Source organism: Buteo buteo, chromosome 17 (genome assembly GCF_964188355.1).
Source record: "Buteo buteo chromosome 17, bButBut1.hap1.1, whole genome shotgun sequence".
Lineage (NCBI taxonomy): Eukaryota > Metazoa > Chordata > Aves > Accipitriformes > Accipitridae > Buteo > Buteo buteo.
This window is the reverse complement of record NC_134187.1, coordinates 29,196,834-29,217,947: the sequence shown is the minus strand read 5'-3', so window position 1 is coordinate 29,217,947 and position 21,114 is coordinate 29,196,834. Positions and strand designations below refer to the sequence as shown.

The following is a 21,114-nucleotide window of genomic DNA, read 5'->3' as shown; positions in this document are numbered from 1 at the left end:
ATACGGTCTCCTTGATTTTATTTTCTCAAGATGAAACATGTCAAACAAGTTTCTGAAGCATCTTTTAATCAGAGAGAAGAGTAAACAATGGTATAAAATGGTAACAACTCAAGAATTTTCCAAAATTCTGCTCATGATTGACACACAGATCTTCCATTGCCCCCAAGTACCATTGAGTAAAAAAAACAAACGAACAAAAAAAAGAAGCAAAGCCCATGGTGTGGCTGCCTTTCCAGCCCGGTGACTCCTCCACACAGTTGCAAAATGAGAGCAGCAACATTCACTTCTGTCTCAAGAGTACAGACAGGCAGGACTGAAACATCTTATTTTGTGGAAAATTAAACCCAGCCCACCAGTACTGGTCCACCCTCAAGTCCTAGCTTAGCCAACCGCATCCAGTAGGTCTAGAAACATCTTCAAAACCACAACTTGCAACAGGAAAAAAAAAAAAAATTTAAAAGGCATGTATTGTGACAGTTGTCTTAGGGGCAATAAACAACCCCCCCTCCCCCTTTTCAGAAGGCTGTAGTCAAGACTTCAGAGGGGCTTGCAGCACCAAAATAGGCAGCAAACGCTGGCCTGGTCCCTCGTGACAGCAGAGATAGAAGCTATAACCTCCTTAGCATATAGCACCCCGATGGTAAGTTAGAACAACGGTTCCGGTGTAGCGCAGTCCAGTTCAAAGCTTGGCTGTAGTCCAGAGTGCTCACAGCAGGACTGAGAAAGAGTCTCTGCTACAATCAGGGTAGCTTGGACACGGAACCACGGGACCCTGCGTTCTCCATGCTCTTTAAGTGGCTTCTGGAGTAGATCAAGGGGATATGCTGAACCTGCTCTGGAGCAAACCATCACTGAAATGGCACCGTAACCCTCCTGTGGTCAGCAGCCAGCCTAGTCCAAACTTGTTCCACCTTGAGTTGATCCTAGTAAAAACCAGTTTGTCACAAAACAAAGACACCTCTGCAAATATCGATGGGACTAAGATTTAAGTACAAAATGGCTTAAAGTGAAATCTGCAGCTTTGTTTTTGCCCTAGTCATTGGCTTTATCCCTTCTGTTGTGCAAAGCCTCTGACTGGTCTGGACTGTGCCCATTTCAGATTTGCTGGAGGTTTCTGGGGAAGGGGTATCTTGATTAAAGATCACTTGGGAATGTGGAGCTCAACACATCTAGATATTTAAAGATAAGTTCGTGTCTGCTCAAGGCCAACCCACAGCCTTACTCCTCTTCTGTCCACTGGCCACTAGCCACATGGCCATTAATGCGGTTGGAGCCATTACTTGAAGTGCTGAAAACTCCTTTTGTGCTGTTGGAAGTCACATCCTCCTCTTCAGAGCTGCTCTCTACATCACTGCGGTCATCTTTTGATACCTAAACATTTCAAATGAAATTTTGTAGGGGAAAGGGGAGAAGGGGAGTTGAAAAATTCACAGAAAACAGTAGTTAGAAGGTTGCGCCCATGCGATTAACCAGCTTCAGTTACATTTAGCTTCTACATTTGGTTCTGAATCACTTCAAACTCACAAGGAGGAACCTGGCATCACATACAGAATGCAAGGCACAGACACTGAAAATGACAATTTGGAAATACGAGTTCCATTTTCTAAATAACTCTGTACATCTGTGAAAGCACTATACTTTTTTTGCTCTCACCAGATCAGAGGACGCTACAGATCTTTGGTTGTTCTTGTCTTCCAAGAGCTGCATTCTAGATGCTTAAAGGCTGCTCTTCCAAACAACAAATTTGTTCTGAATCAAAAAACTTCTCACACCATAATCATCCACGGGTACGATGAATAAAAAACCACGTATATATCAGTTTTAGAGAGAACTTTTTGTCCTACAGGGAGCAGCTTTGATATTTTAGAAATTAACCAGCTATATTTACCACATTACTGTTTGCACAAAGTGCCTCCCATTTTCACAGCTTGCAGTTCATACACAAGAACTCATTTATGAGCAAAAGCCAGTTTGGACAGGGCTGTAGAACAAAGACAACTATCTAATCCAGCAAACACCCGTTAGGAACAGAAGGAGCATCTCAGCCCAGAGATCTAGATCTGCTTTACAGAGTTATGCCTTTAGTTAAAAGACTGACTGCAAATCCAGCTGAATTTGATTTGTACGTGGGATTTTGAACCTTTGGAAGCAGATCCAGGCGCACGTTGCTGCCAGCTGCTCCGAGTGCCACAGGAGGGCACTGTACCAGCACTGCAGAGCCAACCGCACCAGAAGGTGAAGGGAACAGATCACAAGCCCGGCCCTAACAGCAAACAAGCACCTTGGTTGGTGGCGGGGTGCCAGAACCATAAACTCAACAGTGCTGAGCAGTGACTGCGTGAATGGCCCGTGCTTCGCACACCCCAAGGCAGGCTCTCCACGCTTCTGCCTCTGCAACTAATAGCCCTCATTTACTTAATGTGCAAGCACTTTGTGGCTAGCACCTTTCCAAGGATTTCATTCTACTCTGCTTGCTTTGAGTCAGGGTTAGGGCTTTCCAACAGCACCAGGCAGGAAGTTTTTGAACTCAAGGGAAGATCTGGCAGAAAGCCAGGTAAAGTTAATGATCTCCAGGATTGGTTTTGACAGGCCTGCTGGATGTCCTGGCTTCTGTCTGTTGCCAGAACTTTTTATATCCTTCCCCACTCTCCTAATATGTCTGGAAGTTCAAAGAGTCACTGGAAGCAAGCAGAAATAACTCAAAATTTTTCCCATTATTTGGGGGACAAGTGACTGTTCTACTCCTTTTTGCAAAAAGCATAGCATTTCTCCTGTCCTCTTCCACTCAGCACAGTGTTAATGAACACTAAAGACAGATATCAGAGTCTCTGTGGGCGTATAAAAGCAGAAAGGTGAAGGTCATGCAGCCAGCTGACAGAAGATTAAGAACAAACCCCAGGACACTGCTTTGACCTTTGGAAAAACCTGCATTTCAGCATACTGTCAGAACCAGCACTGTATCAACCAGGGAGAGAAACACTTTAAGAGAAGGCACCAGCCATCTAAAGCCTCAAGACCATAGCTTTGCTTTTGTCTTAGCCTTGAAACAGACACAGATGTGTTTCAGTGAACAAACAGAAGCACAGATCACACTTACATGCAAAGGATGAAACTGTCCAGCTCCAATCTGGCACAGAGAAAAGGAGAAAAGAATGAAGAAGACAGAGCTTACAGTCCTTTCTCTGGCTAGGTCACCTGGACAGGAGAGAACCAAGGAAAGGAAAAAGATGTAGACCCCAGGATACAGAAACAGCTGCAGACCCAGAAAATAAGACATTTGCAGTAGCAGCTGTGGGGAACAGATGAAAAAGATCTCGTGCATACTCTGAAACATGCCTTCCCCACACCATCACTGCCACAGACAACTATGATATAAATATTTTTCAAGGTTACATTCCAAGCGTAGGGGCAGCTAAGAAGTCAAACACAAAAAGTAGAGTCATAAGAGAAACTCTGATCAGAATACCAAATACCTGGTTAAAGAAAAAGCATTTGTGCTATGAAATCCACTGTAGCTCTGGTAGCTGCAAAGGAAATGGCTTCTCTTGATGGGTAGGCTGGGTGTCAAGTTAGTTCCTACACTGGGCTAGACTGCACCCCATTAGCCCGTGACAACCAGCAAACTCTACTACATTTCTGATAACCCTTTCTCCTCTGCATGCTGCAGGCTCAATGTCTGGCCTGCACTGACAGCGAGAAACCTGTGTTAGTGCTAACAAGTGGAAGATGCATAACCCTCATCACATCCCAAGAACCAGCTGAAGTTGGAAAGTTGGAAAACATCCTGTATGATTGTTCAAAAAAGAGCCGACTACTACCTTAAAGTCCAAAGTACGTAACAAGTCTGTCATCAGCACTATTATTACAACATCTGAACATACTGGAAAATAGTGTTATTTCCCTGCATGACCAGAACAGAGAAGAAAGCATCCCTGCCTTTGCATACACCTGGCAACTCAAGTCTGCAGAGCAACCAAGGTGAAAAAACTACCATTCTACAAAGCACTCCTGATGCAAGCCCCTTGAGAACTAGTACCAGCCCTAACTGAAGAGCCCAGTTTCTCATGATTGCTTAACAGGGCTTGTAGGAAAGAGGACCCAAAACTGTCACCAGAATCTTACCTTTCCCCGCATGAGGGCCTTGTAGGCAGTGCGAATGATGAGATAAGACCAGATGATATGCAACATCTGCAAGGTTATCAAAAGCCCGTTGAATAGCCACCATGAAGGATAAGGACCAATCAACTCCCAGCTTTCAAACAGGGTTGTATTCAAAATCCTAAAAGAGATCCAGAACACATTACAGATTGGCTGTGCTGGTAATATGGCTTCCAGCTCTAAATTAAAATGACTGGCCAGATGCACAACAGTTTGTATCTCATTTAAGCATCTGTTGCTTTGCCTCTGTCAGAGTGGTGATGCAGCTAGTCTCTTGCCAGAGTTAGGAGACAGACTAAAGCTAATTAGAAACATTTGAACTGAGCAACAAACAGGAGAAGATATGAATGTTCTGCAATTTGGTTACACATACAGATCTGCTGCCAATTTCCTTCTCAAAAGCATGAGCATTTGTAACAGTTTTACAGGAAGTGATGTCAAGCTGCACTGGTCATCAAAACAACTGTTAACACATTCATACTTGGGCAGTCTTCACCCATATTTAAAGATCAGGAAGGAATTTTGCTTCCAGCAGGCCTCCCTCCCTGTGTGCTATTCTCTTCCCTCAGATCTTTATAGATTCCTCCTGCCAAGCTGGAGGACTAGAAACTGCTTTATGGACAAAGCTTTGTGCTTTCTTTCATTACTGTTTTGCTGTTCTTGTCGCTGGGAGTTATTGCCAGTACTTAAGTAATTTAATAAACACTTTAGATTTTATGAAGTAGAGAGGTATGGAGAGACCTTTAAAGACATCATTAATTTCACATAGCTTTTAACATTTCACAAGAAAAGAAAAACAAGCCTTTCAAAGAAGAACCCAAGTCCCCCAAAACGGAGCTATAGAAACATCTAACTCAGAGCCAGTTTATGGGTTAATTAAATGCAATCCCAGAGATCTGTTGATGTTTTATACTACTAATTAGGGAAGGGAATATACGTGAAGTGAAATACCACAGGGTCTGCAATACTGCTGCAAGCTTGCCAGATTTCTCTACAAAGTTGAGGAATTACATTACAGCCAGTGGAAAATACATTAAAGATTTACAGGACTGCTGAGCAATAGCATGATGCAAAAGCATCACCTTGTGACAGACAACAGCTATAAAAACAATGACAACTCTCTCATCTGTCACTGGAAGGAGCCTATGAAGACATAAGAATTAAAGCTCTTCCTTACCCAGACTCCTTGGATGCATTTAGTGGAAAACAAGCAAGAGCTGTAATTGCAACCCTGATACCAAAGCATAAGTATTGCTTCTGCCTACCGTCAAGACACCCAAAAAGAACGGGAATGCAAGCTGCCCATTGCCTAGGAAATAAATATATGCAGTAAAACCAAAATAACCTGAGTAATAATCAGTGTAACAAAATTTTTACCACACTCTTTCAACAGAAACAAGAAGTGGATAACAGCCCATCAACAGAAGAACCTCGCCAAGCCTGACCTATTGAGGTGAGAAGGAATCTCATTATAGGGTGATTAGCTATAAGCCATTTAGCCAGGGTTTTACCTCCCAAGAAACTTAAGACCTATTTCAGGCTCTGAACAGTCACGACACAAAGATAGGACATGAGTGTCATAAGAATCAGAAACTGCAATGATGACTAAGCCAGATACTCAAAAATCAAATTTACCTCAAGAGACCATGCCTCATTTGTAACTATTTCCAAAACTTCTTAAGAGAAGCAAACAACCCTTCAAGCCTTTCAGAGCAGATACCAGCTGACTTGGCTCCAGCTAATAAGCACTGTCATCACTTTGCAGTAACAGGAGAGAGGCCAGCTGTGCATTAGGATGCTAGTCACTTTTCACACTCCCTCAGCTGACTGTTGAGAGGTTTCTTCATATGCCTAGTTGAACATACTGCTCCAAACAGTACTTGGGTTGTCTACAACTTCAGGCTGCCTTGAAGGACAGGCTGCAATGCTTGCAAGAAGTCTAAATACAAAGGCTTTGCTTAAAGGATTGGAAGAACACACAAGACCTTACAGCTCAAGGTGCTTACCAGAAAGGATAAATGCCCAACCGTGTAACAATGAATACGACACCAAAGAGCATGAAGAAAGCATCACACAGACGTTGGTACTTGGCATAATTGGCTAGCTTTGCAGCCTAAAAGAGACAAGAAACATGAGAATATTATTCCCTTTGTGCACTCATGTAATTACCAAGCTATAGAACTTCAAAAACCCTCAAGCCATCACATTTGTGAGGAGTTTGGAACATTTAGGGATTATTCTCAGCACTACAGCAGTTATGAGGAAAAGCTGACAAGGCAGGATCAGTGGTCCAAGTTTTATGGCGTATTTAACACACTTTATCAAGAATGGGAAAGTCAGCTAGCTCTCCTGAGACCACACTAGCATTGGGTACACAAAGATTTGAAAGGAAACTCACCTCTAAAAGGAAATCTGATGCATCATGAAGGCACAGCACCAGAGTTCCAACCCGCACCATATTATTCATATAAGAGAATGTAATGAGTCCAATTGTAGCCAAATGATGGACGAACATGATCAGGAAGTCCTGGAAACAGAAAAAAAAAAAAATGAATGAAGATTCTTTGGCTGTCAAACAAATACAAAGGTTTGGAACAGAGCCACAAAACTGACTAACTGGGGTCATAGGATTACTTCAGTTCAGATTCTGACTCTACTTTATGTAAAGCACAGCTTATCACACAACATCAACAATCATCACTAAAGGTTCCAGAAAGGTGTCTCACAGCATTTGTGCTCCTGTGAAGTCAGAACTCTGCATACACAGGCACAGCACAGTCTCTTTGGCAAACACATGCAAGGTAAAGATAAGTATGCCTGCAGACCCCACTGAAAAGATTGACAGGACAACATATGGCCCTTATTTTTGCCTCCTTTTGGTTTTACAGCCATATTGCTAGTCCTTTCAGCTCTTGGCACAAATTTTAAGTACACTGCTGTTACTGTTGTCAGTGTGCAAAAGCTTGCCAGAGCATAGCAGGCATAGAACACAAGATAACCCAACAGGAAGAACTAGGCCACTTTATTAAAAAAATGTTTACAATGCACATACATTCAGGCTGTTTTCCAGTTTAGCTCCCTGGGTACAACACTTTCATGTCAATGTACCTTACCATGCTTGCAGTGGGGATTGTAATTCACTTTGTTAAAGTCAGAGTATGAAATTAAACATTATAAACAGTATCACAGATGCTGTTAATCACTCCCTTTCTGCAGCTCCAAGATACTCTGTAGTGCCTCACCTGCTAATATTTCAGTACAGAAAAAAATCCCAGGCAAACTTTTCTTTTTGAACAGTCAATGCAAGAGTTGGGATAATTTGCTACTTCACAGTTTGTGTAACAGAAGCAATAAACCATGATTTACTATGAACTGTTTTCCAACAGCAACAATAAGCCAAGTTCTAGAACATAGTGCAATGGAATTAGATTCCAGCAATCGCGACCAGTCATCATTCTGCTACACACACAGATGAAAAATTACTTTCAAAAAAACATTTATTATTACTTTAGTGTTTGCCATTTTCTCACCCGGTTCAGCAAGGTACTGCTTTGAGCATCTCATTTTCATGTTTTCTTGCAAGCCTTCTAATTAAATCTATTTTTACACAATGACTTGATAACTTTTTATTGGGAGGTATTGAGTGATTCTGTTCTTTCCCCTGGAAGGTGAAAGGGACTCTCAAGGATATACCAGGTTGCATATCAGGCTTGCTCCTCCCTTTTCCCCAGCACTGGGTAGCGATTACAGAAGGAGGTAGGCTACACAAAGATGTGAATGAGGAAGAAAATACAGTTATTACTATGCTTTAGCTTTACTGGCCAAGCACACTCACTTTTTGTTAGTCCTATCTATTCAGCAAAGTGGTTAGTGCAATTCTGGTTAATCTCACCTTCCGTTTAATGTCTGTAAACTGAGAAAACATGAGAGACCAATAGAAGGCCAGCTCCAAGATATAGTAATAATAAAGCCTGGATGTTAGAGGCTGGAAAACAAACAAAGATAGCACAGTTAGAAGACAAAGTACTTTAAAATTTACATGAAAACTATTCCTTCCTTCCTTCTCATCCCACTCTGCTCCTCCAGAATGCTGAGGCATACATTAAAAGATCCAGAATTAAGGTTTAGTAAAAACAAGCTTAAGCAACAGACGTCTTACTCTCGGCTTAGTCACACAAACATACTTGTGTGTTTGAGCTTTATTCAAAAGGAGTAAGATCCCCTTGTCAATATTTAAACTCATATTGCAGCCTCTTAGATTAGGAAAACCAGGCACTGAAAGAGACTGGTTGGCCTCTATGCAATCATACTTGCTGCATAATGAAAATAACACTGTAAATAAATTATCAGTATAATTTTATGCATTTTTTTCACTTTTAATAATCTCAGCAGCAAATAAACATAAAATGAATATGAACTGAGTCAGTTCTCTCTGAGGAAACACTGCTGTTCATGAATCTAACCAGGATCTGAAGACGCAGAGTAAATGTCATCTTTGTGCCTTCCAAAAGGGATGGCCATTCACTCACGAGAAAGCTTACCAGGTTGCAACCTGTGCAGCATCCACCCCGCAGAATAATGAGAAGCACTCAAGTCTACTGAGTTTCAATCTGCTATCACCAACAAAAAATAAAAACTGAAATTGTGCAAAAAGTTGGAAGCTAGTAAGTTTATCTCCTACCTGAAAAGGGTAGTTGTACCAGCACTGTCGTGTGTCCCAAAACCAGGGTGCCTAAAGGGAAAAAGATAAGTTATTATTCTACTGGGTTTTTTCTTCCCTATCATCTAAGAGTTGACCACTACAGTACTGTTTCACTGAAATTTTATCTTGATTCTACCATTCAAGCTAAATTTATTGTAAAACATCCTAGTGATTTAAAAGAATCTTTCTGCAGTCAAAGGCAAGTTATACTGCAATGGAAATTCAAAGAATAATCATACAGCTCTAATAATAATAAAGACCCAAAGAGATTAATCTGTATCCCTTCAAGAGGGATAAAAAAATAAGCAGCTCTCCACAGCAAAAAAAAAAACCAAGCCACCAACCCAGTTCTGTCCCATTCTGGGGTAACATAAGATTCTAATATTTCCATAATGACAGATCTATATACAAGCTTTCCTATAGTGTAAAGAAGGTCCTTAAACAGAAACCCCAGGATTCAAATATGGGAACATAAAGATGACTATCACTACTAAAGCCCCCTTGTTTTAAGCTAGGTGTAAGCACTGAAGTGACACAGGTAGTCAAACTCCCTAAATTTCAGCAGGACAGCCATAACCCAGCTGCATGCCACACAGAACAAGGCGGAGAGGGGATGACAGACCAACTCACCGTCCAGAGAAACCTGATTCCATAAAAAAATATACTTAAATAAAATGTAAATCTCCACCTGGAAAAAGAAGCAAAAATTAAACTTATTAAATAGAAATAGCTTCTGGCTAACATCTGTAACAAAAACTGGAACAATTGTGAAAAAAACCAATTCTGACACCTGAAAAGCTTTCACCCCCAAATGGTAATCCTTCATTTGTAAACATTTAATGTAAGGATAAACCTGTTTAAGAGTTTTCACACCACACACAAATTTGCATAAACAGCCAAGTTTTAAATAAAGTTCAGAGTGAACATGCATCATTCATATGCTTTAATATACAATAACAAGATAACAAGATAAGTCATTGTTATCCAGAAGGTATCCTAATATACGTATTTGTCCCTCTTACCTTGTGGCTTTAAGTAGACAAAACCATACTGGGGGGAAGAATTAATATGAAGAAAGTTACTGGAAAGGAAAGAAACCAGCACAGAAGAAATAACAAGTCAGGAAAAAATATTCAGATGCTACTACACTAACAGAGGTAACTGCAAGCATTCAGAAAGAAACAAAGAACAAAAGAATGAACTGAAATGAAAAGAACAGGAATCCAAGAAGTGTCTGTATAAAAGTATATACATCATCGTGTAAGCCATAAGGTCATTCTATCTGGGAACAAATGCTGGTCTACAACATAACTGTGCAGACAGCAGACTTGTCTTCAGTATAATTACTGAAGTTGTGCATATGCATACATGCACATACATGCACACTGAAGTGCTATGTTTGCATTAAGGACTTGGTCCACTATCTAAAGCTGCTCATCATTGACAGGAATAAGTCCTGTACACGTGTCCTGGTCTCTCATGCACATATACAAAATATTTTAGAATACCGAGTTCTAAAAAGCCCTCCTAACTTTTCATGTGCTTATATAAGAATTTATCTTCCACCAGCCAACCCCAACTAGTTTAAATTAGCAGCTGACCACAGTTTCAGTTAGAAGAGAGAACATACAGCTGGAGCTTTAAGATGAAGCCACATCTTGGCCTCTGCACAAACATACATGCTCTCACAAAATTTAGTGAGGGTGGTGGGTTTGTCCTGGTTCCTCCGATGACGAAACCAGCGCTGGATCTTTCGAACATCCCAGTCTAGCTGCTTTGACAAGCCTTCTAACCTTTTTCCATCTGGAGACTGAAGGAAAATGAAACAAGTGTCATTTCTCCTACTTCTCAACCTACTTTTGGTCTGAGATCCCCTCTGTACTATGACAGAAATGATGCACAGATAACAAAACCCACACACTAGGAAGGCACTAAGTATAGAATAGAAGCAGGAACCCATTGCCACAAATGTTCATTCAAGTTTAACCTTCATAAGCCACTAATTACTTAATTATTCAGAATGCTTTTGGTTTAACAGTTCCTCATCTATTTCATCATTTGACAGCACATTATGACAAAGAATGCAATTGTTCTGTTTCTTGATTTGGGAGGAGGAGCTTTTAATGCTGTCTTGTCCTACCTGTTAAAACTTGCACATCGATTCAAACAGTCCAGAACTCAGGAAGATCAAAGCTGAATTTAAGGGTTGCTACTCACTGCAAGTTTCAGGAAACTTTAAAGAGCTGGTTTAACACACTAGATATTTCTATATTCCAAAAAGGCATCGTACAGATGGCATTATTTCCATTATCAAAGTTTAGAAATAAAATTAAATTTGAAAACTGAAATAATAATTGTATGATAAAGAATATATCACTGTTCTCTGACTGGAAACTACTGGCAGTTTATTTGTTTGAATAATGACATAAATGGATTTATAAGAGACAAAGTGAACAAAACCTGATAACTACCTCTAAAATGGCCCAGTGGTGAGATAAGCCACGTTAGTTTCAGACCAGTGTCCTTTTAACAAGCTCTGCCAGGGAGCTCTTACAACTGAAAGATGATAAACACATTTTACTACTTGAGTTACATACAAACCCAAAAAAACTAAGCAGAATGCTGATTTAATAAAAAGTCACCAGACTTTTCAACTGAAAAGCAGAATATTCTGTCATTGACTTTCAGTATTGAGACCATGACTTTCCTGTAATTCCATCACAAACAGATCTCTCTGCACTTTACCAGGCTTTAATGGTTCCAGCTACCTGACACTTCTGCATTGGAAGTGTACCTGCCTCAAAGGAGAATTTACACAGCTCCAATTTCAGAACAACAATGAAATCTTTCCCCTGCATCAGTGACACCCTACATTCTGATTCTCCAAATCCAACAGCAGACATAAGCATACTGGCACAGTTAAATGCAGCTCTGTTTTCATAAGCTAGATAAATTTTGCACAGCATGCGTCCTCATGGGTTTCCTAAATGTTAATTTCAAGGACATTCCCCACATAAAAGTCCTCCCCAGAAACAGCATCAAATCATAGGGACTTTTCAGTTCACACGTCATTCCAAATACCTCAAAACTTTAATGTTCCCATGAGGCAAGTTTTAGTAAGGCTTTTATAGAATTTCTCTTCCATTCACTGAGCACTTTATCTGCTCCACTCAGAATGAAGTTCAGCATCACCAAATCAGAACATAAAACCTTCCATTTCATTATCTTTAATGAAAATCTATCATGCTGTCTGCGTGGATTTCACTGTCAACATTCAACAGAGTACAGACAGTGTGGAATTCTGTAACTCTGAAGTGAAGAAGCACTGTCAGCTTAAGTGAAAGAAAGGCCATGAAACAATCAAAAGAAACACCTACTGTCAACATTAAATGTCCTACCCTTTATCAGGGCACACTTCCATTGACTGAACGCTTTCCTTAAATAATTGACTTCCTCTGTTGACAGCTGTTGTCCAATTCCACAGTAGATGGCAAAAATAAGAGGAAGGCATTGACCCAACTGGCCAATAAAACCAGCAAAGAACAGATCTCAAGGAAAAGAGTAGCACTTTTCCAATAGAAAGATACTGGGAAATTTCTTCTTAAGCCAACAGTTACCACCTGTTACAGGAGTTACAATTTGGACAAAGGCAGGCAACTAAAGGAAGAAGACTCATACCTTTTTAGAAAGACAACATTTTTTTTATTCAAAAAAATATTCTTCTGTGCACAAAAGTACAGGTCAGCCATAAAGAGAATTTACTTTGCAAGAAGGACATGCCAGAGACAAAGTAAAATAAGAAAGAGCACACTCATTGTGCATGCACAGTGCAAAATGCATTTCTCAAACTAGAGAAGTGGAAGCAAAAAGTCCTTCTATACTCTTACTTACAAGCCTCCGTTTCTAGCAGAATTTGAAGCATGACTCACCTTAGTGATGGATGTAAACACTTTTTCTAAAATTGCATTGGGCTGGGCTCTGTGAGGTCCACTGTCTTGAATGCCAAGGTTTATGGCACACGGCTTGGCAATAAACCTGAAAGAGTTCAGAAGAAAGAGCTAGATTAAAGACAAGGTATCTATTTCCCTCCTCCACCTACATCACAAGGACCCTGACTTGTCACAAACTGCAAAACCTATCCAAAAAGCTTCTGAAGATCCCCAGTCACTTTGCTTAAAGAAACTTGTGAAGGAATATCTTTTATTAGTCCAAATGGTAATTGCAGACAGTACACACATCTAAAATGAAAAATTGAATCTTAATGTCCTTGGCTTGTAACGATCAGAATGTGTTCCCCCAGGGTGATTCTCATTACTGAGAAATAAAATAATAGATCACTGATAGGAGTCCTCTGCAAACATAAATGCTAGAGCCTTTGTAGCCCTACAAAATGCCTTATTTCCAGAATGTGCCTTGGTGTCGCATAGCTCAGAAAAAAGGGAAGTTGCAGTGACACAGTTCCTAAAAGACACACAGTTTTGGGTTTTTTTGTGTCTTCAGGAAAAATAAAGTGGCTTGTTTCCTTCGGGAGAGTGAGGCAGCTGTAAGAAGTCTTTCAGTCTGAAACACCCAAGATCTCAGTATTTCACTCAGCCCTGTATACACCATGTATTCCAAAAGCTGACCTAACACTTTGTGAATTTTATAGTACAGACACTCTGAAAATAAAACTGGTTTTGCAACTAAAATGCATATATACACATTCAAAAATTATTAGGTTTTGCTGTACCTGTGTGTCAAAATGGGCACAGGATTCTAAGGAAAATGGATGTGTTACCTGAACACGCGAGTTGTTTTCTCTCCTGTTGGTGGGCAAGAAAGAGGGGTTTCAAGGAGCAATTTTTATTATTTTTTTAATCAATTATTTAGAGAAAGAGAGAGCGCGCAAAGAACCTGTTTCTCAAAACCAATTTTGAAAAGGACACAACATTTGCATCATTAAATCTATTCTGCTTTGAAAGAGAGATTGTTTCAGAGACTACTGAATTGAAGACAACAAATTACACGTGTTCCATTTAGCAAAGTCAGAGTGCCATCAAGCATGAAATGCTGCTTTTTCCAACCACTACATTTGTTACCATTTCTCCTTGTGTTTAAAAGGAAAGATTAAAATTCAGGAGAATCATGACTTTAAGCGTTCCAACAGCAATCATTCTTGGGAGTACATTGTTAGTACTTCGGTAACAAACAGCTATGACTGCATTTAAGAACAGACACAGGTTGTGGGGTTTTCCCCTTGAGAAATTACAGATCAGCTCATGACTAATCCTAAAGGAACTCCCCTGCTCTCAGAAAATACTGAACAAGTAATACACTGTGGCCCCAGGTCTCACTGTCCTGCCCCATTTCTTCATATGTCCTGTTCATTTCAACAGTCATAGCTTTAAAAAAAAAAAAAAAAGAAAAGAAAAAAAAGGAAAGTTATTTCCTTTCAGCTTGGCTCAAAAGGCTCACTGCTTCCTCTATAATCTAGACCACCAGCCTGAAATCATGTTGTGATGTTATGAAACATTTGGCTAGACCCCCATAAAAGCGTACATCTTTATACTCTTCTTTCCTACAGGATATACCACAACAACAGCAAAGAAGTACACATGTGCAATTACAGGATGCCAAATATTTTTATTTCATTTTCTGGGACACAGTGCTTATAGGTCTATTAAAAAATATCCTGGCCTGAAGATACTCAGTTTATGTCAGTTTCCTCATGTAAGACAGGAAACATGAAAAATCTAAAAATCTGCACATTCAATTAATTTATTATTCAGGACAGTCTTCTTTTGTTTCAAGACCAAGTAAAGAAAAGAAGGAACGGTTAAGAAAGCTCACAGTGATCCATGCAAAGTTTTGGCATTATTCTAGAATTCAAAATCTGAAGCATCAAGGAATGAAGAAATGGCATCTCCTCAGAAAAAAAAAATGCATAAATAATTCATTTGGGGACCTAAAGATTGGGGGTGAAAAAAAAAAAAATCTTTGCATGAAACTATTCCTCAACAGTAGGCTTCCCTCACTAGCAGGCTTAGGGAAAAAAATACACGTTTCCAGAAATTAGGGAAAAAATAAAAATCAAGAGTAAACCACAGGCTACAGATAGAGCACAGGACTCCAGTTACTCAGTCAACCATGCAGGTGACCAACGAGCAAACAAAAAAAAAAACCCACAAATATTTCTAGGTGCACAGAAGCAGACAGACATCAACACAAACAGACAAGTCACAACAATGGAGGTAGCCCCAGTCACAGCAACAAGAAGGAAAAAGGATGGCAGCAATGGATTTCATCACTTTTAAGGAAGTCTAACCCAACACTATAATGTAGCTTCTCTAACTCTGCAAGTAATGGTTTTGTGCAATGGAACTGCAAGTGACAACTGTCCTTCCACAGGGCTTCCTGACTAGTCATGCAAGGTGTTTTTACCTGGGCTGGGCACGGCTGGCTCACGTTCATGAGTCCACTGAACAGTCCCGGTCCAATTGCTTTGACCAGTTACTACCTTGCCAGTGGAATATGAAGTGATCAATCCTGTTGTCAGTCAGAAAAATATCAAGATGACATGCTATTTCCTTTAGGTATCCATTAAGGAAAACTCACACTTAAAACCTCTACGGCATTTTATTTTTGGCCCCAGAATAGGTTTTCAGATGTGCAAGTTTTGCACTGTATCCCCCAGAGAAAAAAATCTGCATAGCAATAACAGTTAAGCAGCAAAAAAAAGGCTGCCCACATAGCAGGATTCCCATTCTTGGGGATATTCAAAACTGAACAGCACAAGGCCATGAGCAACCTGACTTGACTAAAACATTGGCCTTGCTTTGAGGAGTGGATTGGACAAGGTCCCTTTTAATCTAAATTATTTTATGATGCCACAGAAATCCTAACTGCAGCAACTATTCCCAAGGTCAACTTACTGCCACACCTTCCCAGCAAGGAATTATCATCACTTAAATACTTATATTACACTTTTCTGAACAGGTATCTGCTCATTGGCTTAAGTCATACCTACCAAGCTACCTTTTTCACACTAGTTATTAAGATAGACAGACTGATTTTGAAACCAACAGCAATTTTCAAGTACATGGACTCATAAGTTATAACAAGTAATTCTCAGGCATGTTGTACTGCACAAACCCAAAGGCAGAATCCTTCTTTATGGAACATTCAGGTTTGTCTGGTGACTTCCTATTACAGCTCTGAAAAGGAAGAACAATCTATGAAATAGTAAGATTTAAAAAGTATGCACTCAAAGTAAGAGTTCGTCTTTCCATAATCTCTCAGTTTCACAGTGTTAAGATTAAACCACCTCATTCCACAACTGTCCCTAATTTTCCAGACAGACCTGATGAAGTAACATCACTTCCCCCCCCCCCCCAGCTTGAACACAAGCTGCAGATCCTTCCTCAGACCTGTAGAGTAACAAATATACCTGTTACTGAAGGGCATTCCAGTGTAATTATAAACACATCATATGAATATCAGGCTCCAGGTTTTTGCAGATACCTGGGAAATTTTTTTGCACCTGCAGTGGGACAAGATGTGTAAGGAGAAATAACAGCAAGTATAATCAAGAAAACAACCAACCAACAAACTAGTGGTCAGAAGTCCTTCTTTATCTTGCCTGCACAAAAATCCACCCCCCTACCATGGAGTCAGGACTTTACCTTCCTCTATGAGTCCTGCCTGATCTCTATAGTCATATACTTCCCACAGTCAGTCAGCCTAATGAATATTTTACCAACATCATGATGCAAAGGTTAAATAGGAGCATTCACTAACAGAAATATGTGTCAGCATTACAAGTGTCAGTGTCACAAAAGCACTTCCTCACACTGAAAATCTACAGCAAAAGGAGAAAGAAAAGAAAGAAACGAAGCTAAAACAAAAGAGCTGCACAAGTATATAATTCAAGTTCTGAGTCACCAAGTCCAACTGCCAAATGCGTGTCAAGGAAGACATTTGACACAATCATCCCCAAAGCCTGAATCAGGGTATATGCACAATGGGATTTTATTAAGACAGATCTGAACTTTTGTGACATGTTCAAAGTGGCAGGAGGAAAAAGAAAAGCATTTCTTAAAAAATAGGGTCTTTTAAAATACACATAATAACTGCCCTGGATGTTGCTTTCACAGTCTGCTTTTACTTCAGGATACCACCATTAAGACACACTATAGCAAAGACGCAGCTGAAAAAAAGAAACAACCCTCTCAGGAACTAGGCCATGGTCTCTAGGTTTTATTGTGTAGGCGGACAACCTAATTTGTGATTTTACTCCTCCCTAAATTAACACTGCAAAAGAAATTTCACAGACCAGGTAGACATTATCAGGAAAAAGCAATTGCTACTGGGAGGATTACATTGATAGGTGCAGTAGGATGCGCTGTATCTCTCCTAACATCTCATACTCCAGAGCACAGAGAATCTTTTGCAATTCTTCCCCAGACTAAGACACCTGGACTAAACAAGGCTTGGAAAGCAAGGAGACCTTCCCACAATATCCCTTTCAGGGGGATCATTCCGTCCCACAACTTCCTTTCCTTGTCTGCTGGCAAGTATGAACATTTGGCCAAGACTAGCAGTAGCACACCAAGCTGAGATGAGATTTTTGGCACTGCCACATGTGTTCCTGGGTCCTCTGCACTGGTTTGACCTGCCAGTAGTTTTCTGAAGCTCCCCCACCCCAGGGCAGAAAGACAAGATTTGAGAAAAAGAGTGCTTCTCAAATTTCTCTCCTACCCTGCTGACCTGCTTCATTTTTCTCCACAATTCACCCATCTTTTTTTACTTCACCCCAGTCCCCTCCTCTTGTTTAATTTCTGAAAGCTCAAGAGAATTCACACTTCTTGTAGGAAACCCACAAAACAAAACCAACCTGATTCCTACCCGCTTTAGTCCTACAGCCCTTTTCATGCTTAGAAAGACTTCTGCTCTTTCAATGTAGACATTTAAGATTAAATCAATCTTTAATGAACTACCTGAACAGGAATACAAGGTGTCTCGGCCTGCCTCACCTAACGGTTCTCCTAAATAAGCTGCTTTACTAATTAGTATCTATGTCACCCACACAGTCTGCCCTGCGTGTGGCTGTAAGAGATACACATCATGGCAAGGATAAACCTCTGCCCCAGGGAAGAGTTATTATTATATGTTTATGGATACTCAAGTAAATGAGAAATACTTTATTACACCTGTTTATGGGCAGATATGATGATCTGCATGCACTTCTGTCATGCCTGAGATGCAGGGGATCCACAAATTGTTGAATAATATACTAGGCCATGTGAACAAGTCCTATTTCCTCACCCATGAACTCGCGAGGAAAGTACAATAAAGGCAGAGACCAGCAACACAAGCAAACCAACTGCAGAGCAGCCAGTTGTCTTTCACTCGCCCAGCCAAGGTTCTCCTGGACAGGCGGAGAAATAAAAAGTGAATTCCCCAGACTTTCTGCTTGCACTACCTCAGTATAAGGTACCGCTAGCACTGGAGGAGCCTCTCGGGATCCAAAGCCAAGGGAGAGAGAAGCCCTACAGGTTTCTGTATGTCGTGACAGACACAGAGAGGTCTCCCGGGACAGGTTTTCCAGGGTTACACAAAATTCCCTTTCCACGCAAAAAGAGCCTCGGGAGACACCGCGGGCGGAGAGCCCGTCACGGCCTCCACAGAAGGCCTCCGCGCCGCCTGAGGGGCAAACGGGGAGGGGGGGGGGGGGGCGGCCCGAGCCTCCTCACCTCCCCTCCGGTCCGGCCCCGGGGCCGCCCGCCGCTGCCGCTTCCCCCCCCCCGGGGCGCTTCACGGCCCGTTGCTAAGAGACACCGGCGGCCTCGCGGCGCGCTCGCCCCCGAGGCGGGAACGGGAAGCGTCGCGGTCGCCTCAGCCGCCTGAGGGGGCCCCCTCAGCCGCCCCCGTGAGGGGGAAGCCCCCGCGGCAGGGGCGGTCCTCACGCTCACCTCTCGAAGAGCAGCCGCACGGCGAAGATGCCGAGCGCCAGCGGGAAGGCGGAGAGGACGTGGCCCGCCCGCGGGTACTGCAACCCACTGCCCGGCGGGCCCGGCTCCCCGGCCAGGTCCGCCCACGTCACGTTGTGCGGTAGCCAAAAGCGCTCATTCCAGAACCAGGCCCGCAGCGCCGCCGCCGCGGCCGCCGCCATCTTCCGCCTCCTCCCTCCCTCCGCCTCCCTCCCGGCGGCCGCAGCTGAGGCGGCCACCGCAGCCGACAAGCGGGGCGGCACCGCGAACCAGCACCTCCCTCCCTTCCTTCCCGGGCGCCCAGGGGCGCATGCGCAGAACCGGGCGCGGGGTGGTGGTGTTCGGCCGGCCACGCCCCCCTCCCCCCCCGCCGCGGACCGTTAGCTGGGAGCAGGCGCAGTGGCGGGCTCGCCTCTCAGGCACGGCGGCGCGCGCGCGCGCGCTCCCGCCCGCGCTCCCGCCCGCTGTCGCCTCAGCGCTCCCTGAGGGGGGGACGCGGCTCGAAGGCGGCTCGTTACGGGTTTCCGAACCCTCGGGGTTTTTTTTTCCACCAACAGAGACGAGTTGTTCTGACTGGGGGAAAAAAAAAAAGTCCTCAAGATAGTCTTTAATAGGGCCTAAAGTATGCGCTTCTGAAGAGAGTCCGGTCTCTTTCGCCGGGAAGGCCCCGGCTGAGGGAGGCGCCGAGCCCAGCCTGAACGCTGCGGAGGCGGTTGCTACTCAACTCCGGTAGATAAACCACCTCCCCCTCATCCCCGAGGGGCAGAATTCCTCAGACGGGCTCGCTGCGTGTTTCACTCATCTCTGAAAGGAAGGGCCCCAGAGCTGCAAGCAGGATAGGGCAACTTCTCATGTGAAGAGTTTATGGTAAGATACCAGGATTAGTTTTACTAGTATTAATAGCCATGTGGTTTAACATTTAAGCACAACACAGGGAGTGAGGGGTACACTGGTTGGCAAAGTGTAAGATACTCCTTATAGCTTTTAAAACATTCAGAAAAAAATCAGTGGTTTAGCGTGACAGTCTTCGGATGAGGGTAACCAAGTAACAAAGCCTGGCCTTTGTGTAAGCTTTTCAATGAGGTTCTCAAAAATCTCCATAAAGGTGGTCAGCATGAACTTCCTTGTACGTTGTAGCAAATAATCCATCTTTCATATAATAGCTCTTTTGGCATCTGTCCAGTGGAGAGCAAATTAAATGGCCCATTAAGCACTCAAATAGTATGATAACTAATAGATTCAAGAACAGGCTAGTTCATGATCTGATCACTTTTTTTTAATCAACGACTTTATTTAAAAGTACCACTTGTACTAATTTCTCCTTGTTCAGCCAGTCTGAACACTAAGGGTCCTTATCTCTCAGAGACTCACGGATGCCTCAGATTTAACTAGAACTAATGATGCATACCATTAAAGTCTCTGGTAACTGCAGCCAGTATTGCTTTAGTATCATGTAACCAGGGATGCATTGTAAAATACAATTGCGTTTCCCAAGAAACAAGTAGTAGGCATATTCACTAAATCCAAGTCCACAACAAATATTCTTCCCTTCCTTTTCAAATACGCTTAGCACAATTTCCAGTGAGAAAGATCTCCAATTGCTTAGTAATTTGAGGAAATCTGATACCAAATAGATTTTGTTAGGAAGAAAGAAAGGTTACAGAAAGCAGCATGTGCTTGCACATCAGCTTTCATAGTTTTGCAATACCTCTATCTGTACAAATAAAGTCTTACTTCGCCCTTAAAAAGAAAGAAAAATTAGCAGTAGGTTGTACATCTCATGATGTGCAACTGCTAATAGCTTCCAGGTAGATAGCAGGCTTCTTTTCCCTTCTCTCCCTCCTTCCCCTATATACATGTCATACACATGTGCGTTTTCTCATGTTGCTGCAGGATGCTTACCGTATTTCTTCTAGGTCTTAGCCTCTGCCTCTCCCAACCAAACCCACCTCAGGCTTAAGGGAAGATAACTGCAATACAAAGCGGCTTATAGAAGGGGGGAAAAAAAACCCTCTCAGTTGTCCTCAGCTACCATGCCTGAGAACAACCTGAAGCCAGAAATGGAAGCATAAAATACCTGCACATCCTTTTTTCTTTTGCCCATCCTGTTCTAATACCCCTTCCATAACGCTCTTGCATACGAGAGCACAATCTGCCCACTTGACTGTCAACCAGAAAAAAAGTGGATACACAGTGTCACCTAGTGGCACCAGAAAAATCACTGGCTGGTCTCCAGCTTCCAGTAAGAACACAGGTATTTCACCCATCTTCTCCCATGGTGTTTTT

At 42.1% G+C, this 21,114-nt stretch overlaps 1 protein-coding gene across 5 annotated transcripts; it reads right to left on the bottom strand.

Annotated features, from left to right (window-relative positions):
* Window positions 1–22: 22 nt before the first annotated feature.
* On the bottom strand, window positions 23–19,066 carry CERS5 (ceramide synthase 5). 5 transcript variants are annotated; one of them, XM_075049503.1, is made up of 11 exons: window positions 18,811–19,066; window positions 12,790–12,895; window positions 10,540–10,670; window positions 9,491–9,548; window positions 8,840–8,890; window positions 8,051–8,143; window positions 6,557–6,685; window positions 6,165–6,271; window positions 4,123–4,279; window positions 3,098–3,127; window positions 23–1,371 (listed from the first exon to the last, which is right to left on the bottom strand). In XM_075049503.1, exons 1-11 carry the CDS (start codon window positions 19,008–19,010, stop codon window positions 1,219–1,221), a joined length of 1,215 nt encoding a protein of 404 aa, XP_074905604.1. In that variant the 5' UTR covers window positions 19,011–19,066; the 3' UTR covers window positions 23–1,218. The 5 variants fall into 5 exon arrangements, 4 of the variants coding, with proteins under 4 accessions (XP_074905604.1, XP_074905600.1, XP_074905601.1 ...); XR_012653342.1 differs by having other exon boundaries at window positions 1,337–1,371; window positions 3,098–3,195; XM_075049499.1 differs by lacking the exon at window positions 3,098–3,127 and having other exon boundaries at window positions 24–1,371; window positions 18,811–19,062.
* Window positions 19,067–21,114: the final 2,048 nt, after the last annotated feature.

Bases quoted from the DNA above. Each gene is read 5' to 3' on its own strand.
- CERS5 (XM_075049503.1), bottom strand. From the start codon at position 19,010: ATGGCGGCGGCCGCGGCGGCGGCGCTGCGGGCCTGGTTCTGGAATGAG. The intron at 8,144-8,839 runs GTAGGAGATAAA...TTTGTTTTCCAG, and splicing joins GGTACAACTACCCTTTTCAG to CCTCTAACATCCAGGCTTTA. The intron at 4,280-6,164 runs GTAAGCACCTTG...GATCTCTTTTAG, and splicing joins TTGGGCATTTATCCTTTCTG to GATTTTGAATACAACCCTGT.